The following is a 27,612-nucleotide window of genomic DNA, read 5'->3' as shown; positions in this document are numbered from 1 at the left end:
CTCTCTCAAAGTAAATAAATAACATTTTATAAAAAGTAAAAAAGATTATGAGGCATAAAAATCTAACTTTGTAATTATGGTACTTATTAGTATTTTTTAATTTTAGGATTGAATTTACCAAGTTGGCCGCAGACCCCTCTGTTGTGAATCTTGGCCAAGGCCTTCCAGATATATCCCCTCCTATATATGTAAAGGAAGAATTATCAAAGATTGCAGCAATCGATAGCCTGAACCAGTATACACGAGGCTTTGTAAGTATATTAAGACCATGTGTGACATGAACTTGTATTTTATGTTGTATTGTGTGTGAAAGGTGAAGTGAACTTCTATCACTTCTCTGTAATTGGCTTTCTGGGGCCAACTGTCCCAAACAGATAATCAGAGAAACCCCCATCCTTGCCCTGATCTCCTAGAAGGAGCCATCCCCAACTTCTAACACCTCCATAGTCCTTTACCATTGTTCCAGCATAGGGTCTAATGGCAACAAGGAAGAGAGAATATTCTCTTTTTTCCTCCAGTTTTTTTTTCTTAATTGCAGTGGAGTTAACATTCAGTGTTATGTTAGTTTCAGGTATACAGAATAATGATTCAGCAATTCTGTACATTACTCAGTGCTCATCATGGTACATGTACTTTTAGTCTCTATAACCTATTCACTCGTCCTCCTACTCATCTCCCCTCTGCTAACAGATTAGTTTGTTCTCTATAGTTAAGAGTCTGGTTTTTGGCTTGTCTCTGTCCCTCTCTCTTTTTTTCCCTTTGTTTTGTTTCTTAAATTCCACATCTTAGTGCAATCATAAGGTATTTGTCTTTCTCTAGCTGTCTTCTTTGTTTAGCATTATACTCTAGCTCCATCCATGTTTCATTCTTTGTTATGGCTGAGTAATATTCCATTGTATATATTTATACCAACTCTTCTTTTCCATTCATTCTATTGATGGACACTTGGGCTGCTTCCATAGTTTGGCTATTGTAAATAGCGCTGCTATTAATATAGGGGTGCATATATCTTTTCAAATTAGTGTTTTCAAATTTATTGGGTAAGTATCCAGTGGAATTACTGGATCCTATGGTAACTCTGTTTAATTTTCTGAGGAAGCTCTGTACTGTTCCACAGTGGCTGTACCAATTGGCATTCACACCGCTAGTGCTAGAACTTCCTTTCTTCACCTCCTTGCCAACACTTGTTGTTTCTTGAGTTTTTTATTTTTGCCATTCTGACAGCTATAAGGTGATATTTCATTGTGGTTTTGATTTGCATTTACAATTCTATTTTTAATTTTTTGAGGAACCTCTATGCTGTCTTCCACAGTGACTATACCAATTTGCAGAGAATATTCTCTCAATGCACATATTTTCTCTGCCATTAACACATGCATTTATTAGGCCATCAGCACTGGCCTCTTAATTAATAACCTCTTTTTCCAATTAGTTACTTTCTTCCTCTTTTTTTTTTTTTTTAATTTTTTTTTTTTTTCAACGTTTTTTATTTATTTTTGGGACAGAGAGAGACAGAGCATGAACGGGGGAGGGGCAGAGAGAGAGGGAGACACAGAATCGGAAACAGGCTCCAGGCTCCGAGCCATCAGCCCAGAGCCCGACGCGGGGCTCGAACTCACGGACCGCGAGATCGTGACCTGGCTGAAGTCGGACGCTTAACCGACTGCGCCACCCAGGCGCCCACTTTCTTCCTCTTTACCTGTCTATCAATCCCTGTCCTTCTGTGATGAAATACTTAGGATATCCAAAGTTTCCTAGATTCTACAAAAAAAGTGCCACAACGTAGTAAGTGAATTGAGCAAGGTTTCAGGGTGTAAGGCCAATAGATAAAAATCAATTGTATTTCTGTATACTAAAAATGAGCAGCTGGTTAAGATTTTTTGAAATATCATTTATAATAGCATCCCAAAGCATTAAATATTTGAACTGATGTTTTAAAATATACACAAGATCTGTGTGCTGAAAACTATAAAACATTGCTGAGAGACATTAAAGAAGACCTATATAAATGGAGTCATAATGTGATATCCAACAGACTGGGAGACGGAATATTGTTGTCAGTTCTCTCTAAGTTGATCCATAGTAGAGTTTGGCAGCCTATGGCCTTGATCCATATCTGACTCACTCCTGAGTTTGTATAAATAAAGTTTTATTAGATCATAACCATGCCCATTCTTTAAATATTTTTCAGGTTTTATAAATATATGTGAGTATGTATGTATATGTGTTTGTATGTTAGTATAAGCACAGGGAATGGTGTTGCACTGTCACCAGGCCGTGGACGACATTGGTCACCTCAGGGAGATGAGATGGAAGGTTGTTGAGGAGAGAACATAATTTTTTTTTTTTTTTTTACACATCTCTGCCTAGTTTTAAATATTATATGAAGCATACTTTATTTTTATAAGTAAAAATTTCTTTAAGACACAGACCCTTATAATTCTGAGGTAAGATGTGTAGTGTTTATAGTTGCTTTCAGATCACCCTTTGCTAGAGTTTGTTAGACCTGTCATTGAAATGAAATTCAAAGGGAATTTTGGATTTCTGGAAGTAGTGACAATTTCCTGCTCTTTCCACAAATCATGTATATTTTTTTGAGGTTGAATTTAAGTAGTCTTTTCTCTTGCTATTATTTTTTAGTTTAGTGGCTTTGTTCTATCACCTCCCCTATTAATTATACTTAATTTCTCTCATATTGTAATATCTCTCATCTCAAAATATGAGAAATGTGCTATAGCTTTGTTTTTATTGGTTTTAACTGTGTGGGGGTCTGTGACATACTAGCTAACATTCTGACAAAGGTGACAAATAAAAGTATCTTTGAAAAAAGAGCCTCCTTTTCACATAAACTGGGATGGATAACTTACTTCATAAACATGGGGTATATCCTGCCAACCTCCATCTTGTCCTGTGTCCTGACCAGTTTATTCAGAGCTCTAGGTGCTTTGCAAACAAGGGCACTTGCCCTGCACTTAGACTCTTATTTGGAACTGACAGAAAATCAAGATCATTCTCCAAAAGCAAAAACAAGAGGTACATGCTACACAAGAAAAAATAAGTAATATTGACTTTGATACCAGATAGACAAAGAAGGGGGATGGGAAGGGAAATAAAAGAGAAGGAGGGAAGAACAGGGAACATAGAAGGAAAGAATTGAGGAAGCACTAATCAAGGAGTTAAGACTCCCCGCATGTCTCAGACTTTGTGCATTTATAGTCCCTTCGTTCCTCTGGTGAAGGTTCTTCTCTTAGATGACTCCTCCCCTCTTGGCTGTCATGAAGAATGTCCTGCTTCCTCCTAACATTAGCTGTCACATCAGCACTAATGGGTGTTTCTTTGGGGAATTTGTGTTTGCCCTCACTCTGTCATCCGTTGATTGGCATAATAACTTACTCTTTGGTAACCTGGAAGAACAGATTCAGGGTATATACTGTCAATGCAGGCTTTTTAATTTTAATTGCAAAAAAGTCCAACTCTATTCAGTATAATTTAATTACTATCAAAAATAAAGTAGTTCAATATGATTTCATGGCTGTCCAAAAAGGTACTGTCAAAGGTATATTTGGTACTGATGTCAATTTTTATCAAAGCAAACATGTTGGAATTTTGAATTCCAAATCAATCATTTAATGGGGATTTTTTAGTCATTAGCAAGTTTTCATGACCATTCATGTAGGAACTGTCTGTGAGTAGGGAAAAATGTTTTTTATTTTCATCAAAAAAATAAAAATTTTATTTGGATAATTATAAACAAAAAACCCAAATTTTAAAAATTCTTTCATTTTAAATCCAGATTGCTTCCAAGAAGTAGATCCCATAATCAAATTCAAGGTTTTTTTCTTTTTTATTCAACAGGGTCATCCATCGCTTGTGAAAGCTCTATCCTGCTTATATGAAAAAATTTATCAAAAGCAAATCAATCCAAATAAAGAAATCCTTGTGACAGTAGGAGCATATGGATCTCTTTTTAATACCATTCAAGGATTAATTGATGAGGGAGATGAAGTAAGTATATTAAGATTATCATCTTACCCATAGCAATCATTATTATCATCTGTATTGCCTTTGAATCTGTTACTTATTTTACACTATTTTTAATTATTTTTGAAGTGTAATGCATATGAGTAAAATTCACAGATCTTAAGTGTACAGCTTGATACATTTTTTACCTGTGTGTATATTTACATATATACATATATCCATGTAACCCCAGCCAGATGAAGATATAATACATTCCCAGCACCCAGAAGGCTCCCTTATGCCTCTTCCTAGTTAATATTCTCCCAGAGGTAACCACTCTTCTGTCTTCTATCACCATAGGCTCATTTTACCTGCTCTTTAATGTAATATAAATGGAATCACACAGTATGTTCTTGAATTGGCTTCTCTCATTTATCATTATGTCTGTGAGATTCATCTGTTTTGCTGCATGTGACTCATTCTTATTTCTATAGCCTATCTAGAGAAGGGTAAGTGGAAGGGGCCAACCATGATGGGGAAAATGAATCTTTAGTTTGCACTACTAAAATTACCCTTATCTGAACTCAGTCAGCCAGTATTTGGTCAGTGTGTTTTTGTGCTCGGCACTGTTAGCAGCAGCATGTGAGGGATGTGTAACAAGAAGGTTGTGTGATTTCTGCTTTAGTACTGGGACTCTTTCCCTATTATTCCAATACCCCTGCTTCAGTATTTCCTGACCTCTTTCATTCATTCATTCAGAAATCACTGAGGATCTCCCATAATAGGCACTGTGGGAGATTTTTAAAAGACAGTTTCTGGGGCGCCTGGGTGGCTCAGTCGGTTAAGCGGCCGACTTCGGCTCAGGTCATGATTTCGCGGTCCGTGAGTTCGAGCGTCGCGTCGGGCTCTGTGCTGACAGCTCAGAGCCTGGAGCCTGTTTCAGATTCTGTGTCTCCCTCTCTGACCCTCCCCCGTTCATGCTCTGTCTCTCTCTGTCTCAAAAATAAATAAACGTTAAAAAAAAAAAAATTAAAAGACAGTTTCTGTGTGGAAGGAGTTCCCCATCTAGTAGAGGAGATAGACTCGCAAGCAGGTGAATAGGAATGTGTGTGTATGTTACAGTAGTGACAGAAAGAAGTGATTGACTCTACTAATGTAGGCCTGGGAAACTCCAGAGAGGCACTGCTGAATATTTACCATGATCTATGTTGTTAATTCCTTTCTTTGAACTCTCATGGCACTCTCTGTACCTCTTACATACAAGATACTGCTACTACATTGTATTATGTTCCTCTTTTACATCTCTAATTCTCTCTACTATGCCAGACAATAAGCTACTTAAGGAAACATCTTAAGGAAGTGCAGTTACACTTTCATATACATAATCTCCTTTAATCCTGTAAAATAGTTGAAAGTTTTATCTCATTCTTTGATGTTGTTAATCCTTTGTTGCTTCCTCTTTTTGCATCCCAGAGGCTCAGCCCTTGACCTTCTTTATTCTTTCTTCCCTGATCACTGTATCTGATATTTTGAAATCACACACGTGTCACTTTCTGTCACATTGACCTGTTATATTTTCTTTATAGTATTTGTTATTATCTGAAATTATCTAATTTACTTCTGTTTTTTTCTTGTTTATGGTCTCTCACAGTAGAAAGTTTATTGCTATATTGCCAGTCCCTAAAATACTGAGTGCTCAATAAATACTCTTCAGAAAGTGAGGGGAATTATTCCCATCATAAAAATAAAGAAATTACAGCAAAGAATATCAAGTATATTCTTTCAATTTTACCTCGCTTCCTCCCAGTTTTCTTTTATATCTCACTTCAAATCAGGTACTAGGTTTCTCACTAGGGTTCAAAGATAGGTCATCTTGGTCCCTGAGAATTTCACAGACTAATTAAGAGCTTACAGTTCCCTTGAGGGAAAGATCCATTCCCAGAGGGAACGAACAAAGTTCATTTCTTTGTCCTTCCCATTACCTAACACCTAACATAGCAGATTTTATAGTAGGTACTCAATGTGAGTTGAATGACTAGTAGAAATGAAGGGGCTTTAGAATGTAACAGCCTTATATGACTTTAGTGAGAAAGGCCTTGAAGAGTTACTTCACATCATATGAAATACATATTAAATGTGCAAATGTAGAACAAGAGTTAGTGGTGTGCCTGGGTGGTTCAGTTGGTTAACCGTCCGACTTCGGCTCAGGTCATTGTCTCACAGTTTGTGGGTTTGAGCCCCACATCAAGCTCTGTGCTGACAGCTCAGAGCCTGGAGCCTGCTTTGAATTCTGTGTCTCCCTCTCTCTTTTCCCCTCCCCCCATTCACACTCTGTCTCTATCTCTGTCTCTTTCTCAAAAATAAATAAACATTAAAAAAAAATTTGGAACAACAGTTAGATATCACTAATTTAGCCAACAAAAGTTAAGTGAGACAACTTAGTGTTGACTTAGGAAATTATAGTTATCCAATTTCCTAAAGCAATTTGACTGTATGTATGTATAACGTGCCCTAAAAATGTTTATACTCTTTAATCTAGCAAAATAACAATCATGTGAATTTATTCAACTGTTTAAAAATAGAGAAACTACAGGGGCACCTGGGTGGCTCTGTCAATTAAGCATCTGACTTTTGATTTCGGTGCAGGTCGTGGTCTCACGGTTGTGGGATTGAGCCCCACATTGCACTGAGTGTGGAGCCTGCTTGGGGTTCTCTCTCTCCCTCTCTCTGCCTCTCTCTGCACTTTTTCTCTCTCTCTCAAAATAAATAAACATTTTTAAAAATAGAGAAACTACACATACTCACAAATAAATATAGCATTGTTATGTATATAAGCAAATGATTAAAACTTATTTTAGAATTCAGTAGACTCCCAAATAGCCATTAAGATAATAAATATTAAAAAGAAAAAACCAAACAGCGGGGGGTGGGGGTTGGCGCCTGGGTGGCTCAGTCAGTTAAGTGTCCAACTTCGGCTCAGGTCATATCTCCTGGTCCCTGAGTTCAAGCCCCACATCAGGCTCTGTGCTGACAGCTCAGACCCTGGAGCCTGCTTCAGATTCTGTGTCTCCCTCTCCCTCCAGCCCTGGCCCTTCCTCTCTCACACTGCTTCTATCTCTCTCAAAAATAAATAAACATCAAAAAAAATTCCTTAAAAGATAATAAACATTAAAACTGTAATAATATGAAGTTTTCATGTAATATTGTTAGGTTTAAAAAGATAATAAAAATTGAATATACATGAAAGATATAAATTATGTGTTCAGACTTTCCTTACAGAAAAGTAAAAAATCAGGGATGCTTACTTAGATCCAAGCTGGTGGACTCTGGGTGGAATACCAAAGGGACTGGTTGGATTGGCCCACTGACCTAAAAGCCAGCCCACGGGTGACTGAGAGAGAGCATGTAGGGGCAAAGGAACAAGGAATATATCTCAAGAGATTGGGAAAAAAGACTGAATCTAGCTAGGTATAAGTCACCAGAGGGAAACTGAGGGTATCAGACAATAACAGTAGCATCTTAACTAGTCTCCCTGCGTCCATTGTTTGTTTTGGAGTGCTTTTGACCAAAGAGAAACATCTTTATTCTCAGGATAATACTTATAAGTTAGTTCTCCATAATGGAGAGCATTGCTGTTATCTTTCCTCAGAGTCTTTTGCTTCTGCCCCTCTCTGATTTTTTTGTTTGTTTGTCATCTAAAATTTAAAGAAATTCTTCATGTTTTTGGCTGGAACATTCTTTGGAGGATGTGATGGGAATTATGGCCTCTTTCCCCAGAAAAATCTACCTAGGCACATGTAAAGTTTTGCATATAATTTCAAGAATCCCCACTGTAAGCCCTTCTGTGGATCTCATTAAGAGAGCCAGAACTCCCTGGACACATCTGTCTCTAACGTCTCTTCCATGTCCTCTCCCACGAAGAGGCAGGCATGAAGGCAAGGAAGGCCAGTTCTTTCATTGCTGCATTTCAGCATGTAGGACAGCACCTCACACATAGGAGGTACACAATGTATTTTAAATGAATGAATGATTGATATGTTACATTCTTATTTGGTTTTTATTTTAGGTCATAGTAATAGTACCTTTCTATGACTGCTATGAGCCCATGGTGAGAATGGCTGGAGCAACACCTGTTTTTATTCCCCTAAGACCTGTAAGTTTGCCAATGCGATACATATACTTTAAGATGCTTTGAAAATATACAGAATTGCTTTGTCACTGATGAAGTTTCTACTTTTATTACATTTTGGGATTTACTGTGTATCTCTACAATGGCTGAAGGTAATCAACATCTTTAAGAGGGCAGCTGTTATTGCTTTATCACTGTGTTTGCCATGTGTCTCTGTTGTATCAATATCCACACTATATGTGACATTCTTTTGTGGTTATGTGTCTCCCCCATAAACTATGAACACCACCAGATCAGAGACCAATTCTTTTTTTTTCCTCATTTTTAATGTTTATTTATTTTGAGAGAGAGCATGCAGGAGTAGGGGAGGGGCAGAGAGAGAGAGAGAGAGAGAGAGAGAGACAGACTCCCAAGCAGGCTCCACACTGTCAGCACAGAATCCGATGTGGGGCTCGAACCCATGAACTGTTGAGATCAAGACCTGAGCTGAAATCAAGAGTAAAATAGATGCTCAACCATCTCAGCCACCCAGGCGCCCCTCTTTTTTTTTTTTTTTTTTTTTTTTAAGATTTTATTTTTAAGTAATATGCACCCAACATGGGGCTCGAACCTGCAACTCTGAGATGAAGAATTGCACACTCCACCCGACTGAGCCAGCCAGGCACCCCAGAGACTATTTCTAACTCACTTTTATAGCCCTGCTCCCTAGTGACTAACAGTGTAGGGTATATGCTGGGTGCTTTATAAATGCTTGTTGAATTATGAATGAATTGTCTAAGGACAAACCACCCTGAATGTGCCCGATCTCGTCTGATCTCGGAATTATGAATGAATTATTTTTTTTAATTTTGCTACTAAGGAATTTAATAAAGTATGCTACTATTGTCTTTTTTAAACATCTTACTATAATAAGTAATACACTAAGGTGAATCACAGAATCTTGTATTAGCCTTACAGTCTCAGACATGTTAACCATAGTTATAGCTGGCTCCTTTGAAGGCATGTACATACTTTAACAGCTGTTTGTGTTGACAGAGTTTATTTTCCCATTTACTAGGTGTGAGCATGAGACTTAAGTCCTCTTGGGCACTTAAGGCAGAATGAAAGCTTAGTTATTTCTATTTTCTTTGTTAGTCATTTATTCAGTTACCTTTGCCATGCCTTTCTCTACTCTGCCCCGCCAACCTGTGCCATTAGGTTATTTATTTGTAAGACAGCAAACATGAATTAATTGGATTAAATCACATCTTGATTCTTCATATGTAGAAACCTGTCGATGGGAAAAAATGGTCTAGTTCTGACTGGACATTGGATCCTCAAGAACTGGCAAGTAAGTTTAACTCCAAAACCAAAGCGATTATACTGAATACTCCACATAACCCCATTGGCAAGGTGAGTCTTTGATCTCTTTATACAGTCTTCTGACCTATCATTGTCTCACATGTTGAATCATAATTGGCTCTGCTCTTTTGTTTTCTTTAATACATATAGGTATATACCAAAGAAGAACTCCAAGTAATTGCTGACCTTTGCATCAAATATGACACACTCTGCATCAGTGATGAGGTTTATGAATGGCTTGTATATACTGGAAATAAACATGTAAAAATAGGTACTGATTATTACATAGAGTCACAAATCTAAATGTGTTTGGGCACATGTGGAACAACTGATTGGAAGGGATCCCAGAACAGCTTTAAAATAGTCCTTGCAATGGGTATTGGTCTGTGTGAGCACTTAAATGGGATTTGGATAAATGATGCTTGAGTGAACTAATAAACAGACTGAAAGACAAGCAGTACAAACTTTGGGGAAGAGATTTTTGGATCATACTATAAGGCTATGAAACCAGAGAAGTTATACTTTTGCCCATATCCTTGGCTTTTTATCAAGAATTTATCTTTTACGTGGTACATAAGATACAGGGAGCTTACTTGTTCCCAAGTTGGACTGTCTCTGCTGAGCAAGTTGCCAAAATGCCAAGTCGACAGGAGAAAATTGCAGGGCGAGTAAGCTATTGCTGCTTGGCTCTTGCCTGAGGTTTCATCATTACTACCCTGCCATCTCCCAAGACACCCTGCCTCGGTGTCTTCTGGAGTTATCTAAACTGATATCAACCATAAGACTATATGCTGGGTTGCAAACTTTGGGTCTGTACATTTGCCCTTTCTATGCCTGGAAACACTTTCCCCCCAAATATCCACATGGCTCAATCTCCCCCAGGGCTTTATTCAGATACCAGTTTTTATGGCCACATTTAAGATAGTTATAAGTCTTTCTTCCAGAATTTCCTTTGCTTTATTTTTTTTTTGTTCTGTTTTGTTTTTTCTATTATAATAATATATATATAGTTTATTTCTATATAGTTTACTTCTAACCTGCTGGAACATAGGATATTTGTTTGTTTTAGTGACTTCTGAATGTGCAGTTTCTAGGATAGGATCTTGCACGTGTTAGGTAATCAGAAAGTAATTGATGAAGAAATGAATAGGAAATATGAAGGAGATAAGGGAAGAAAAACTGAAATCACTGTGGCAGATATCAATAAATAAATTAATGCACTTGTATATAAATAGTTGTTTCATATATCATAATTATCCCTGTGGTACGTTTTAAAGTGTAGAAATATGGAGGACAAAGCAGCTGCTTGAGAAGATCAACAGAGGAGTGGGCAAAAGATGGAATTTGTTAAGCAGAGAGGTACAAATAAAATTCCTATCAGGGGGCACCTGGGTGGCTCAGCCAGTTAAGCGTCTGACTTCAGCTCATGTCATGATCTCACAGTTTGTGAGTTCAAGCCCCGCATCAGGCTCTGTGCTGACAGCTTAGAGCCTGGAGCCTGCTTCAAATTCTGTGTCTCCCTCTCGCTCTGCTCCTCCCCCCCTCATGCTCTGTCTCTCTCTCCTTCAAAAAATAAAAATTAAAAACATTAAAATTCCTATCAGATAAACTAATGTGGACTGAGGCAAGAAGGCATAACAGATCAAGATATACTTAAGATTAGGGCAAGTGGTTTATAAGGATATGTTATAACAGTCACACATGATAATGGAAAAGTAGAGTAATTCTGACAGTCTTGATTATGAGAACAAAGTTTAAACTTGTTGAGGAGGTAAGTGGTTCTGAAACTCAATGTTAGTATAGAGCACCTTAAAGCCACAATGTTCACATTGTAGAATAGGGATACGTTGCCTTCCATCCTGAAGCTAGAAGCAATTTTCTTAATAGAAACTTAATAATTAGAAGGAGTCAATATAAAAATCCCGGTTGTGTGCATATTTGTACAAAGAGCCATTGATACAGACATATCAGAGTTTTTCTGATTTTGTCTCTCACTAAATGTTCATTTGTTTCACTGTTCGTAGCATACACTATCAGATAATGGTAGTACTTTAGGTGCTTGAGAAAATTTCATGGAGGAAAACTTAAAATTGATTAAAAAAAAAATTCTACACATTAATTTGATCACCAAAGTTCCAGTGAAGCATAATTTGAGAACTACTGCAGGAAGTGTGCCAAGACAAGGGAATGGGTTCCTTGATTGGATTTGTTTTATAAGGTAAGAACCAGTTACAGGCAAGGACCTGAAGTGAGTTAGATGCCCTAGCAGTGGAGTTGACACAAGTGGGCTATTTAGAAGTCAACAATAGGGCAGAGTATAGCATCTGAAGGTTGGAAGGGAACCAGCCAGTGGGATTCTGAAATCTCTGGCCCAGCCCCTTCAGCAGTGGTGAGGCCTGTAAGCAGAGGTGGACGTGTACAGAGGAGGGGCAGCTCTGTGGGGAGTAAGGAATATTCCTGCCTCTCATGCTTTCTTTAGTCTTGCTAAGTTTCAGTCTCTATGAGGCCTAGAAGAGAAGATGTCTGGAGACAAGTAGAATTATAGGCCTGACAGTTAGGATCAAATTATGAGGGGAAAGGGTTTTGGCAGTCGTCAAAATTTTGTTGGTGGTGGAACCCATGGAAGAGAATTTTCTCAGGGAGAATTGATAAACAGAGAAGGCAGCCAGAGATGTGCAAGGCATGGTGCCTCAACACAGCAAACTGCTGTTTCTTGTCAAAATTGCATCAGAGTTCACCTTCGTTCACCCTTCTTGTTGATGACCTCTGTTTCAGATCATTGAACCATTCCCAGTCGAAAATCAGGTCAACATAGACAAATAATTATTTTTTGTAATTAAAAAAAATGTTTAAGTTCATTTATTCTGAGAGAGATTGGGGGAGAGGCGGAGAGAGAGAGCGAAAAAGAGAGAATCCCAAGCAGGCTCCGTGTTGTCAGTGCAGAGCCTGATGCAGGGCTTGAACTCACAAACCATGAGATCATCACTTGAGCTGAAGTCGGACACTTAACCAACTGAACTACCCAGGCACCCCTTTTTTGTAATTTTTAACAATTAAACAGGAATAGGCATCTAGCTAATTAATAAATATAATTTTGTACTCAACACATATGTTCATTTCTAAGTGATAATGTCTCAAATCCTTAGAGTTTTAGTTAACTGAGTTCAGCAATATTTTTCCAATAGATAACTTTAAATGATCTTGAGTTATTGTTTAAACCTTTATTATATTGTTTAAACCTCATATAAGCCCTTCATAGTAAAAGTGTAACACATATTACTTGCTAAAGATATCAAGACCTATATATTTAAAAAAATATATATGTTTAATCTTTATTTTTGAGAGAGAGAGAGAGAGATATAGAGTGTGAGTGGGAGAGGAACAGAGAAGGAGACACAGAATCTGAAGTTGGACGCTTAACTGACTGAGCCACCCAGGTGCCCCAAGACCTATATTTTTAACTCAGATATTTTAGTTGTTATAGCAGCCCATAAAGTTAAAACAAGAAAAAAAATGAATTCACTATTTCATTATTTAGGGAGTGGTTTGGTTCCATGAAAACTTAGGTATTCTGTCAAATATGAATACACGAAAGATGCAAAGTGACTATTCCATTAATCTGCAGAGTGTGATAGTAGTTCTTTAATATAACACAATAAAGCTTTCCAGCCATACATCGTGAATTAACATCACCCTCATGCTTTCACTGAGGCCATTTTCCCTGGGGTAGCACTCTTCCTTCTGTCTATAATCTTTATCTGACTTCTGTTGAAGCCTAAGCCACCTGTAAATAACTGTTATTGCTGCTGCAGCTGATTTAAAGACCACGAGTCATAAATGAGAAGTGCAATGACCACTTGCCTTTCAGATACAAATGCAACCTAAGCTTAATACTAGATATCAGTTTTCCTTTTTACTTTTATTTATGCCTGTAAGTAATCTCTACGACCACCATGGGGCTTGAACTCAACCCCGAGACCAAGACTCACATGCCAGCCAGCCAGCCAGCCAGGTGCCCCTAGGTTGTGTTTTGTAAGTAATCACTATGTCCAGCGTGGAGCTTGAACTCACAACCCTGAGATCAAGAGTGGCATGCTCTACCAACTGAACCAGCCAGGCACTCCTAGGTACCATTTTTTAAAAATGATCAGACATGCAAAGATTTTTTTTTCTTCTAGATTCACACACAGTGTTGTGGTCTTCTGTTCTATCTGTTTGCTTTAATTTCTGTGGCTCCCCAAGTCTCGGAGAGGATATGAACATCCAGATGTTTTAAAAAAATTCCTTAGGGCCCTTTTTAATGAAGTAGTAGAATTTGTTCTTGGATCAGATTCTTGATTCAAATGATGTCTCTGCATTTCTGTAAAATGACATGTCAGTCAACAGAGAAACCTCTCTTCTATAAAAAAGATATTAATACATTTATATTGATATACTAATCTTTTGGCATTTAGACAAATAATATAAAATTCCTTGTAAGTTATTCAGTTGATTAGCTTACTGCTTGAAAAAAGACATCCATTTTTTAAAATGGCTAAAATAGCCATCAAAATTGCTTAGCTCTTTTCAAAAAAATATTATACCAAAACTATTACATTGATGTTTTGTGAATGAAACCTACATTTGACATGTGGGTAGTTTTGATTTCCTTTGGATATAACTTAAGAAAACATGTTAGGATTGTATTCGTTTCTCTGGGTAATTCTTAATTTCAAAGAATTTATTTCTGATTTTAATGTTTGTTTATTTGTGAGAGAGAGACAGAGCACAAGCAGGGGAGGAGCAGAGAAAGAGAGGGAAACACAGAATCTGAAATAGGCTCCAGGCTCTGAGCTTTCAGCACAGAGCCTGATGCAGGGCTGGAACTCGGGAATGGCGAGATCATGATCTGAGCAGAAGATGGATGCTTAACCGACAGAGCCACTCAGGTGCCCCTTAAAGAACTTATTTCTAAATATTGTGTTTACTAATAGACTTTCTGGGTTTTGGATACATATTATTACTTTAAAGGAGGTGATACTCTGCATTATACATAGTTTAGATTTTCTCTGGTCAAATAGGAAAGTGGGACATGTGTCATGGTATTCTTTTGGAATACTAGAACTGTTTCAAAACTTGAAATGATAGGATATTTATATCAAATGTTAGAATATTCTTTCTTTGAATTGATTCTCTAAATATTTTCTTTATTTATTATTTTTGGGTTTTGTTTTACTCCACAGAGAATACAATTATAACATCCTGATTTATGTAGTTTTCCTACCTTTACAGATATTGGCAAGTATTTCACAATGGACTGATTACGTATGAATCCATTTTGGAAATTTCTTTAGCTACCTTACATTTTAGTAGCCACATGACTTGTATATGAGAAGATTAAGAAAACAGTAGCTTAGATCACACAGAAATGGCTATTTGTTTTCTCTTTATGTATACCAACACTCTTAGAACAATACAAGAGTATCTACTGTACCTCTGAAAAACAAGTGAAAAACTCATGGGATTGCATGTGAAGAACTTAACATCTAAACTACTCGAGCAATCCAAAGAGCAGCATAGGGGGACGCCTGGGTGGCTCAGTTGGTCAAGCGCCGACTTTGGCTCAGGTCATGATCTCATGGTTCATGAGTTCGAGCCCCACGTCAGGCTCTGTGCTGACAGCTCAGATCCTGGAGCCTGCTTCCGATTCTGTGTCTCCCTCTCTCCCCCTTCTCCGCTCGTGCACTCTTTCTAAAAATAAATAAACATTAAAAAAAGGGAACAAAGAGCAGCATAGGTAGCACTCTCCGAAGATTAACAAGGGAATAATTGACCAATTTTGGGCAGAATTCACAAGCTCCTGCATTTTATACCTGTATGATTTTACCTGCATTCTCTTTGCCCCAAATACCTTTCCTCCCCTTCTCTGACTGGCAGAATTCCACATGGTCTTCCAGGTCTCAGCTTAAGCTTTACTGGCTGCAGAAAGCTACCCCTAACACCTTCTGTCTTTGCATGATACTCCATGCTGCTTACTATTACAGCACTTACCACACTGTATATGACTGTTGTTTTACTTTTCTCCTATCCCCACTAGACCATAAGCTCTTCAAAGATAGGATGTGCTTTTTTCTCATCTTTGTTTCTTTTAGACATGGCTTAGTCCCTGGGACCTGGTCATTGGTAATAAATGTTTGCTAAGCAAATGAGTATGTGAATGAATGATTTTATTAAAGATGTCAATCACTTGAAAACGTTTACACTGTCATTTCTCATTATTTGTGGAATCCATATTTGTGAATCACCTACTCGCAGAAATCTATTTGTAACTTCAAAGTCGATACTCACAGCGCTTCATTCACAGACGTGCCAAGAGGGGCAAAAAATTTGAGTCACCTCATATGTGTATTCTCAGTTGAGGTCAACAAGGCAACACTCTGCCTTCTTATTTCAGCTTATACTATAAACAAGTGCCCTTTTCATGGTGATTTTGTTGTTTAAAATAGACCCCGTAGCATAGTGCTGAAGTGCTGGCTGATGTTTTGAAGTATAAGAAGACTGTGGTGTGCATTATGGAGAGAATAAGTATGCCAAATAAACTCCATTCAGACAAGTTCTAGGGCTATTGGCCACGGAGATATTAAGGGGTGATACCTAAAAGGTATGGGCTTTTGGGGTGAAAAATTGTTCTAAAACTGGTTGCCCAGCTCTGCAGATATGCTAAAAACCATTGAATTAGACAATTTAAATAAGTAAATTTTATGGTGTGGGATATATATCTTAAAATTGTTAGCAAAACACACATGCACACATGCATCGCGGGGCCCTACCCCCAGAGTTTCTGATTGAGGAGATCTGAGGTATGGTCCGATAGTTTGCCTTCCTTACAAGTTCCCCATTGATATTGCTAGTACTGGTGTGAGAACCACATTTTAAGAAACATTGTCTTAGGAATCCTGTAGAGGTAGACTCGGAAAATGGGCAGAGTAGAGGCGAGTCAACAATGGCCAGGACCACAATCAAAATGGTGCCACAGGAAGAGTGCAGTATTAGTGAATGCACAGCTACCACTGACACTGAGCGCCAGGTGCCACGCCACGGCTGTGCTACCACTGCCTGGAACGCTGCCTACTGACACCTTTGCCACTTCTGACCCTTGAAGTGATTTTGCTACTTAACATTATTTAATCTATCACATATTATACAGTATTTTTAAGCACTGTGACATTTTCAACTATGTTTGGCTTAAAGTTACATTATATTTTAAAAACCTGCTGAAATAGGGGTGTCTAGGTGGCTCAGTTGGTTAAGCGTCCAACTTTGGCTCAGGTCATGGTCTCACAGTTCATGAGTTCGAGCCCCACATTGGGCTCTGTGCTGACAGCTCGGAGCCTGGAGCCTACTTCAGATTCTGTGTCTCCCTCTCTCTCTGGCCCTTTCCCTCTCGAGCTCTGTCTCTCTCTCTCTCAAAAATAAATAAACATACATTAAATAAATAAACATACATAAATAAATAAACATTAAAAAATTAAAAAAAAAACCTACTGAAATATACCGACTGCATTATACTACATTTATGTTTTTAAGTTATACTGAATGTAGATTGATTGGAAAGCAATTATTTAACTTTTTTTTTTCTTTTTCCGGTTTAGCTACTTTTCCAGGTATGTGGGAGAGAACAATAACGATAGGAAGTGCCGGAAAGACTTTCAGTGTAACTGGCTGGAAGGTAAGATGCAAAAGAATAATTGCTTAAAAACAGACACGTATTTTATTTCTTGGAGAGAGAGAGAGAGAGAGAGAGAGAGAGTGTGTTAAATGCATATATATTCAGTTTACCCAGGTTTTTGTACTTACCGACCTTTTGTTTACTCATTCAGCTTTCCTGTTGACCTTTCTCCTTTTTGAGACCTAATCATTTCTTTCTTTTTTTTTAAAGTTTTTTTAAACTTTATTTAAAGTCTAGTTAGTTAATATACAGTGTAATATTAGTTTCAGGTATAGAATTTAGTGATTCATCACTTCATTACCATACCCAGTGCTCATCACAGGTGCCCTCTTAAATCCCCATCACCTATTTAACCCATCCCCCCACACCTCCACTCCCGTCCACTAACACTCGGTTTGTTCTCTCTAGCTACACATCCATTTCTTGCGTGTGTGTGTGTGTGTGTGTGTGTGTGTGTGTGTGTCTCTCTCTCTCTCTCGTTTTTTCCTTTGCTCATTTGTTTTGTTTCTTAAATTCCACATATGAGTGAGATCACATGGTATTTGCCTTTCTCTGACTTATTTCACTTAGCATAATACTCTGTAGCTCCATCCATGTCATTGCAAATGGCAGAAAAATAGTCATTTTTCATTTTATAAGTAACCAACCAATGGCACTCTTCTTTGCAAAGAATGTTCAGATTATTGCATATTAATAAAAAAGGAGGAAAAATATAATACATAATAATAACTAATATTTTGGCACTTACTATGTGCCAGGTTCTAAGTGCTTTACACATACTCATTCTCATAATGGCATTATGAAGTGAGTATAATTTATTATCCCCATTTTATAGATAATAAAACTAGTAAGAGAAGTTAAGTAAGTTGCCTGAGGTTATACTGCTAATAAACTCAAGCCAGCCAGGCAATCCAGCTTCAGAATTTATGTACTTAAGCACTGCACTATGTAATACATTAACAATTTACCCAATCGAAGCTTGATTATCTTCCAACCAGCCCTATCCTGAACATGGCCAAGAAGCAAGGAGTATCAAAAATGGGGCCTGCAGAACCAAATTATGGAAGAGTCCCTTAGGCCCTCATTCAGAGTTACTTTTATCTAATTCAAATAAGCTTTGTTATGAGTTTTTAGACGTTCAGAAGTAGCGAATTAGAAAAGAAAAGGGTTATAATGATTGTGGGCACTATTTACCTTCTGAAGACAGAGTTTAGTGACTCCGGTGGGACACTTTCCCACAGAACAGTGTTGAAATGATGAGCAAATACTAATAACTACACTACTTTCATAGAGTGAACATTTTAGAATTACATATGTTTAATAATTACATTAAGCTGAGCTACTCTATCAGATTTAATACATACAGTTAGATTCACTTTCTGAAATCTGCTTTTCTTTTTTTCCTTTTTCAGCTTGGCTGGTCCATTGGTCCTAATCATTTGATAAAACATTTACAGACAGTTCAACAAAACACTGTTTATACTTGTGCTACACCTTTACAGGTAGGTGTTAGAGTAACTTGGGGTTGAAGCATGGTCTTTTGGTGAAGGTGTTACTAGAATGGTTTTTTGGTTTGTTTGTTTAAAGTCATTGAGTTTTAGCTTTGAACACTGGTGGGATTGCAAAGTAGAACAGACTCTGTGAAGGACAGTGACAACACCAAGCAAAATTATAGATGTGCATGTGCTCCAAAGCAGGAATCCATCTTCTGGGAGTTTACTCTGTTGCTATTATCTGTATACCTGAGAAGCAAGAAGCTCTGTATGTGCGTGGCCATTCATTGCAAAAGATAGGGGATGCACATTATCCATCCACTGGCAATTAAATAAACCATGGTCTAGCCAAACATTTAAATATTATCTGAGTTTTGCATTAGTTTCCCATTTCTCTGTGACAAATTACCACAAACTTAGTGGCTTAAAACAAAAAATTTTAATCTTACAGTTCTGGAGGTCAACAGTCTGAAATGGGTCTTACAGGGCTAAAAACAAGGTGTCTCCATACTGGTGTTCCTTCTGCAGGTTGTAAGGGAGTGTTCGTTGCTTGTCTTTTCCATCTTCTAGGGGCTGCTCACATTCCTTGGCTTGAGGTCACATAACTCTAACATGATTCTGACTCTCCTGCTACCTTCTTTCCCATACGAGGATCCTTATGATTGTATTAGGCCCATGAATAATCCAAGATAATCTCTTCGTTTTGAGATCCTTAATTTAAACCTCATTTGCAAAGTTTATTTTACTATGTAGAGTAACATATTTATAGGTTCTGGGTTTTAAGACCTAGACACCTTTGGGGTCCATTATTCTGTCTGTCACCATGACTATTTAAAAATGAAAAGAAAGGAAAGAGAGAGGGAAAGGAGGGAGCTCTATAATTATCGATATGGAAAGATTTCTAGAATATACTATAAGGTTAAAAGAGCAACATACAGAGTAGTGTGTATTTGTGCTATATCCTGTATAAGAAAGGGAGAAACCATACACTTTTATTTTCTTAAAGGATATCTGGAAGGATCTGTAAGAGGCTACTAAAAGTGGCTATTTGGGTATGAGGAATAGGCGATATGAATAGATAGGGATAGGGGTGGGTACAAGACTTTTTAATGTATATCTTTTTTATATTGTTTCTGTGTGTTTTTTTTTAAATAAATTTATAAAACAGGGATATGTGTACCATCATTCTGTGAATAATCAGATCACTGAAAAAAATATCTTTTTCTGGAAGGCTGTTAGAAGGCTGAAAGATTGAAATGTGTTGGCTATAGTAAGTTTACTTTTTTTGCTTCCTGCCAAAAATATCTACTGAATGAGACAAAATTCTGTTTTAAAATTCTCTTTCCTGTGACTCTCTAAAGCAGTGTCATAATAAAGGTTAGTTTTGACTTCTGGTTTTATATATATTAAACTCATTTCATCCACTCAAAATCAATCCATTCACTTATTCAACAAATATTTGCTAGTAGAAGAAATACAGCATAAAGAAATTCTTCCCTTATTGAGCTTACAGCCTATTGGGAGTATGCAGATAATAAAGAAGAAAATATTTTATTAAAAAAATTTTTAGATATAATTTATTGTCAAATTGGTTTCCATACAACACCCAGTGCTCATCCCAACAGGTGCCCTCCTCAATGCCCATCATCCACTTTCCCCTCTCCCCCACCCCCCATCAACCCTCGGTTTGTTCTCAGTATTTAAGAGTCCCTTACAGTTTGCCTCCTTCCCTCTCTGTAACTTTTTTTCGCCCTTCCCCTCCCCTCTGGTCTTCTATTAAGTTTCTCAGGATCCACATATAAGTGAAAACATATGATATCTGTCTTTCTCTGCCTGAATTATCTCACTTAGCATAACACTCTCCAGTTCCATCCATGTTGCTACAAATGGCCAGATTTCATTCTTTCTCAATGCCAAGTAGTATTCCATTGTATATATAAACCACATCTTCTTTATCCATTCGTCAGCTGATGGACATTTAGGCTCTTTCCATAATTTGGCTATTGTTGAAGGTGCTGCTATAAACATTGGGGTACAAGTGCCCCTATGCATCAGTACTCCTATATCCCTTGGGTAAATTCCTAGCAGTGCTACTGCTGGGTCATAGGGTAGATCTATTTTTAATTTTTTGAGGAACCTCCACACTGTTCCAGAGTGGCTGCACAAATTTGCATTCCCACCAACAGTGCAAGAGGGTTCCTGTTTCTCCACATCCTCTCCAGCATCTGTAGTCTCCTGATTTGTTCATTTTAGCCACTCTGACCGGTGTGAGGTAGTATCTCAGTGTGATTTTGATTTGTATTTCCCTGATGATGAGTGATGTTGAGCATCTTTTCATGTGCCTGTTGACCATCTGGATGTCTTCTTTAGAAAAATGTCTGTCCTGTCTTCTGCCCATTTCTTCACTGGATTATTTGTTTTTTGGGTGTGGAGTTTGGTGAATTCTTTATAGGTTTTGGATACTAGCCCTTTATCTGATACGTCACTTGCAAATATCTTTTCCCATTCCATCGGTTGCCTTTTAGTTTTGCTGATTGTTTCCTTTGCAGTGCAGAAGCTTTTTATCTTGATGAGGTGCCAATAGTTCATTTTTGCTTTTAATTCCCTTGCCCTTGGAGATGTGTCAAGAAATTGCAGCAGCTGAGGTCAGAGGGGGTTTTTCCTGCTTTCTCCTCTAGGGTTTTGATGGTTTCCTGTCTCACATTCAGGTTCTTCATCCATTTTGAGTTTATTTTTGTGAATGGTGTAAGAAATTGGTCTAGTTTCTTTCTTCTGCATGTTGCCTACTCGGAGTATGCAAATGATAAAGAAGAAAAAATTTTATTAAAAAAAATTTTTTTAATGTTTATTTACTTTTGAGAGAGAGACAGACAGACAGACAGAGGTGGGAGCACGGTAGGGGCAGAGAGAGAGGAAGTTGCAGAATCTCAAGTAGGCTCCAGGCTCTGAGCTGTCAGCACAGAGCCCGATGCGAGGCTCAGACTCAGGGACTGCGAGATCATGGCCTGGGCCAAAGTCGGACACTTAACCAACTGAGCCACCCAGGTGCCCCAAGAAGTAAATATTTTAATAATATGTCAGATGTTGATAGATACAACAGAGAAAATTAAAGCAAGTAAGAGGAAGGATATAAAGTGCTAAGGGGAAAATATACAGTGTTAAATGGAGTAACCTTTGAAAGTCTCACTGAGAAGGGGTCATTTGAGCTACAAACTGAAGGTTAAGTAGCCAAATAGTTACCTAGAGAAGAACCTTCCAGACTGTGAGAACAAGTGCAAAGGCCCTGGGGTAGGTATTCTGGCTGTCATATTTATATCAGTGAAAAACATGAGACTGGGTTGAGATGATCAAAGGACAAGAGTAGGAGGAACAAAAGGAGCCAGATCAAGTAAGGCCATGTTTATCACTGTCAAGGCTGAGTGAGATAGGAAGCCACTGGAGAGTTTGAGCACAAGGATTACATCATCTAACTTGTGTCATCAAAGGGACTCTGGCTGCTTTATTGAATCAGAGGACTGTTGAAGTGAACCAAGAGAGAGACAGTAGTTGACTGAACCAATATAGGGATGGTGAAGTGGTGGAAGGTGATTGGGTGCTGAATATATTTTGAAGGTAGAGCTGACTGTATTTGCCATTGGGTCACATGGTGGGGTAAGAGACAGAAAGAGTCCAGTATAATACTATAGGTAGGATCGATGTTTATGTCTCTTGAGCTTTGAATTTTCTAGGGCAATATCTCCTACTATACGGAGTGAATAAGTTGCTGAGGAAAAAGCAAGATTCAGCTAAGGATCTGGAACTTCTTTTTCTGAACCATCTGACCCTCCCTGTAAGCTAAGTGCCTGGTTTTTTTCCGTGTAGTCAGATAGCCATGTTTGGAAACTGGCCCATGCTTCCAGGGGACCACAGATTCCTAGGCTGAAGCAGCTGATCCTCATTTATCCAAGATTTTTTTAGTACTGTGAATTATCAATTCTTTTTTCCTGGTGGATTCTTTTGGCATGCAGTCTTCTCTGTCTCTCCATGTCATCTCCTGCCATGCTGTCTCTCTTGGTACTCTGCAGTCACACCAGATTCCGTTCTTCCAACAGAACAAATTATAGCCTGCCTTTTTCATGTATTGGTTTCCTCATCCCTTCTACATGCCCCCTCCAATAGATACTAACTAGAGTCTCCATAAAGGCAAGGACCATATTTATCTTGTTTATCATTATATCCCCAGTGTTTTATCACAATGCCAATATTTAACATTGGTATTCAGTATATGATTACTGAGTGAATGAATTTATCCTTTAATTCTTTGAAAAAAAAATTTTAATGTTTATTTATTTTGAGAGAGAGAGTGAGTGCATGCATGAGGGGAAGAGTGGCAGAGACAGGGAGAGAGAGAATCCCAAGCAGGCTTCTCACTGGCAGTGCAGAGATCAATTTGGGGCTCCATCCCATGAACCAGGAGATCATAACCTCAGCTGAACTCAAGAGGTGAACGCTTAACTGACTGAGCCACCCAGGCACGCCATCCTTTAATTCTTAATACCTCTCAGTTCTGATTAATTTTTTTTTTAATTTAGCGACTTTGCTCTGCCCCTCTATCTCTTAATTATTCCCAGAGTCTTGATTATTTGCTTAGATGTCCTTGTTTGCTCTGAGAACTGATATTTCTTTTCTTTGTTCTTTTTTAAAGTTTATTTATTTTGAGAGAGAGAGAGAACATGTGAGCAAGTAGGGAAGGGAAGAGAGGGGGAAAGAGAGAATCCAAAGCAGGCTCCATGTAGGGGGCTCAGTCTTGCAAACTGTGAGATCATGACCTGAGACGAAATCAAGTTGGACTCTTAACCGACTGAGCCACTGAGGCAGCCCTGAGAACTGGTATTTCTAAGGGGTTTCAGTTCACACTCACCTACCAAGCTTCTGTCCTCCTGCTTGTACAGATCCTTGTTCTTTATGTGTGTCCAGATTCAGATTTGTTTACCTTTTCCTGACTTGTTGCCTTCTCAGACACCTACCTGGTCGTCTTTAACAACATTGTTTTTTTCCTCTTGGACCAATTTCTCTTCTGTCACTTCTGAGTTTGCTGGGGAATGGTACAGAAGTGACTCCACATGCCCCAGAAATTCTTTTCTAATCCCTGTGACACTTAGACACTTCTGGGATATGGATGATTAGAACAGGGATTACAATTTAGATGAGAATGATTGCGTACCTATGGGGAGTGATAGTGGGTCAGCTTTCATTTCCACTGCATCCTCCAAGGTAATGGGAAAAGGCTGTCTAGTCCATCATCTTTCACACTTAGATCTAGCAAGTCATTCTATAGCTGACCTCAGTGGAAAATAACTTAATGTCTTTTCATTTCCAAGTAAGCCATCTTTATACAGTACCTCTTTTTAATTTGGATCGTCATGCCTAATTCTCAGTTCTTCACGTTAGATTTGATCATTTGCATGTAACCGATTCCTCCGTTAATGCAGTCTGACATAGGTTCACAGGAATTTAACTGTAATTCCCTGAATGACTTTTTTTCCCCCCAATAATGTCACTTAGGGCAGTCTCAATCACACCAGTAAACTCAGCAGTAAATAACATTACTGTATTTCCTTTCCACATGTTTCAATCTTAACATGCAGGAAGCCTTGGCTCAAGCTTTTTGGATTGACATCAAGCGCATGGATGACCCAGAGTGTTACTTTAATTCTTTGCCAAAAGAGTTAGAAGTAAAAAGAGATCGGATGATACATTTACTTGAAAGTCTTGGCCTAAAACCCATAGTTCCTGATGGGGGATACTTCATCATTGCTGATGTGTCTTTGCTAGGTTTGTAAGGGTTTTTATTATTTCAAATATATGGAAACTTATGTGTGAAATTACATCAGAATTAGGGAGTAAAGATTGCTGTCAAAGCCATATCAGCATTTTGTCTATGGAAAAATGGCTTTTCGTTATGTCCGTGTTTTTGTTTTGTTTTGTTTTATATAATCATTTTGACTTTAGGTCCCTGACCTTAAATGCAACTGTTATTAACATGGTTACAGGTATTCCATTAAACATCAAATTTGCTATCATCTTGTTCTAGTGTGTAGTTTGAAATACAGGTACGTGAAATAATATACATACCCTGTGTTCCTTTGAGTAAAATTTTCGTTTCCTTTTTACTGAAGAAAAAGGTGGTTTCTAAAAGGTTGATGCTATTGGGGAATATTAAAATGCTATTTTAGAATTTACAGAAATGAAGTAAAGAAGAAAAATAATATTTATTGAGAGGCTACTACATGCCTAGCACTTCCACACACCCTTTTGAAGAAAGTGTTGTTAGCTCCATTTTTAAAGATGTGAACACTTAGAAAGCTTTAAATAACTTGCTGAAGTCACATTGCTACATTCCACGTAGTTTTGACTCCAAAAAGCAATGGGTTTTATATTACCTGCAGCTGTTGTATGTAGTTCTGACATGCCATACAAATCTGAAATTAGAAGCATGGTAACATTTTGTATATAACTTATTTTCTTAAAAAAAAATTATGATGTTAATGATGGTACATTTAAAAGTTTAATTTATTCTGACAGAAATTATAGCCAAATTGTTTGTTTCAAGGTTATATTACAATGAAGTGATATTCTACTGAACTTGAAAAGCCTTTTATAGATACCAAATTTTATAAGGCTGGAAACTTGATTTTATAATGAAACGGTGATTATTATTTCTTCATTTGTTGTGAGAGAAGGAGAGACCATGGTGCCCAGAGGTTTTTGCTGTCCTTTTACCTGAGAGCTGGATATGTTTGGCTCCCAAGCTCTGTTCTTATTTAAAACCCCTTAAGATGTCTTATACTCTGAGGTTTGGAAATCACTTTTCCTGTGTTATGTCCAAATGTACAGCTCATTTTGTGAAATGATAAAAAGAAATGGCACAGTTTTCATCACGTACAGTTTTGCTATTGAGTTGGAACTCCGTAAGATTTTCAACATGAATTATTTTTAAAGTAATTGATTAAGTACTTGATCTACTTCTAAAGAGCATTTAAGCTAACTCATATTAAAAAGTTTTCCATGTATAATATATAAGTAGAAATTTATGTAACGGAGAATCAGTGTCACACAAGACGAGGAGGAAGCAAATGTTTTAGTTGCCTAGGTTCAATATAGTGTTGTAATTAACATTAACTTGGGACTGAACTTTGTGGCTGCATGAGCAAATAGAAAATGAAATTAGTTGCCAGTTTCTTGGATAAAAGGACACTTAAATTTTTATATAAGGATAATTCTCCCCTGGAACCAAATTGTTCGAGATGGTAAATTCTGAAAGGAATTTATTGCATTGTAACATGAAACATCAAAAAGACAGTAATGCAACCTTTGTATGGAACGTTGCCCTAAGCTCTTAAATAGTTTCCCATATTATCTTCAGTGAATCCACCTTGCTTGCAATACCAGTTTAGGTCTCAGATCTTGAGCTAGTGTGGTTGTAATGGAACAGAAAGGATTTTGGTTAGAAAACCATTTATGATGATGTGGGGAGAAAAAGATGTCACTTCCTTATAGTCCTTTTCACCTGTGGGGGAAAATATTAATGTCTATAAGACCTTCCTACATATGAGGACAAGTTCATTCTCTTGTACCCTTTTATCTACTCAGATTAATTTAAATGTGGACATTCTTCCAGGTATTAGATTTTGGTCCCACCATTTGCTAAAGACAAAAGCAAAATCCAACATTTTCATTTGATGGTAGCTTGAAAATAAAAATAGACCATAAGATTGATGCACATAGTAATTAACAACCTTTACAACTCATAACAATGGCTAGCTGGTTAATATGATTTGAGTATTTATGATATAGTAGGTATTATGTTAAGAGCTTTACAAATATTCCAATCTCACAAAAGTCCAATGAGATTGGTACTATTGTATCTCCATTAATAGATGAGAAAGATGAGAGAGGAGAGAGAGAGAGGGAATTAAGAAATTTACTGAATCTAATTAACTACTTAGTAGCAGAGCTGGGTTCTTAACCCAGAGATCCATTTCCTAACCAATGAATTTATCTTTTTTCTGCTGTATTAAGCAACTTTCCAGGTCAGTGAGCTTCACCCTAGAACTAAAGAGGGGACCATTTGATAAGAAGACAAGATGACAAATAGGGAGATGATTGCAGTTGTTCTAGTGAGATAATAAGGTCCACAACTGTGGAGAAGTGGGTTGCAATACCAATAACCAATTTTGATTTTAGTAGATTACTTAAATATGTTAATGTTATTATACTATGGTTCAAACTGCTATCTAAAGAAATATTTTGTTTAGTTATTTTGAGCATCTCTGATTTGAGTTTTCAAAAGCAGTAGATTCCAACATTCTTCTAACTATAAAATCTTTAGAATTGTATTTGTTCCCTTCTTTCCTTTTGAGCACCATGGCAATAAATTCAACTTTTCTAAGCTTCACAAGAATAAATGAGTACTACAACCGGTGTCGGTTACAGTTAGTTAATATCCTGCTTTTCTTCTTTCTTCTGCTGTAGGTAATCACTTCTTTCTCTGGGTTACCTTTGAATACTTGTTACATGGAATTTTGACAAAACTTATAATTAAAGTCTAACTTTAAGTTGTTATTGTTAGAGCCAAACCTGAAGTAAACACACACACACACACACACATACACACACACGTACATATAACTTGAAATAGTAATTTAACTTCCTCATCTGTAAAGTGAAGATAGCTACCTCTCAAATAAATGACTCTTTTTTCATGCTTAACAAATAGTAAGTGCTCAATAAATGGTAATATATTGTTAGCATTATATGGAAATTTTACATTCTTAAAGCACAGAAGAAAATGGAAATAAAATCATCAAGTAAAAACATATTAAGACTTAAAAAAATAAAGATGAAGCTTTTTTCAATGTCAAGGTTTTTACACTGTTAATTTGAAGAGACCTAGTATTTAATGAATAAAATATAAGTAACTGCCTCAATTTGCTTTGAGC

At 37.4% G+C, this 27,612-nt stretch overlaps 1 protein-coding gene across 6 annotated transcripts in view; it reads left to right on the top strand.

Moving 5' to 3' along the window:
• Positions 1 to 27,612, top strand: part of KYAT3 (kynurenine aminotransferase 3) — an 80,954-nt gene that overhangs the window by 37,238 nt on the left and 16,104 nt on the right. For all 6 annotated transcript variants that reach the window (XR_006206267.1, XR_006206269.1, XR_006206268.1 and 3 more), the window contains exons 4-11: positions 107 to 251; positions 3,856 to 4,005; positions 8,027 to 8,113; positions 9,356 to 9,481; positions 9,581 to 9,701; positions 17,062 to 17,138; positions 18,551 to 18,640; positions 24,259 to 24,445. Coding sequence is in view for 2 of the 6 variants with exons in the window: in XM_042952666.1 (XP_042808600.1) it covers positions 107 to 251; positions 3,856 to 4,005; positions 8,027 to 8,113; positions 9,356 to 9,481; positions 9,581 to 9,701; positions 17,062 to 17,138; positions 18,551 to 18,640; positions 24,259 to 24,445 (983 nt within the window). In the remaining 4 variants the exon portion in view is untranslated. The remainder of the gene's footprint in view (positions 1 to 106; positions 252 to 3,855; positions 4,006 to 8,026; positions 8,114 to 9,355; positions 9,482 to 9,580; positions 9,702 to 17,061; positions 17,139 to 18,550; positions 18,641 to 24,258; positions 24,446 to 27,612) is intronic.

Source organism: Panthera leo, chromosome C1, assembly GCF_018350215.1.
Source record: "Panthera leo isolate Ple1 chromosome C1, P.leo_Ple1_pat1.1, whole genome shotgun sequence".
Taxonomy (NCBI): domain Eukaryota; kingdom Metazoa; phylum Chordata; class Mammalia; order Carnivora; family Felidae; genus Panthera; species Panthera leo.
The sequence above is the reverse complement of the archived record's forward strand: the minus strand, read 5'-3'. Positions and strand labels throughout refer to the sequence as shown.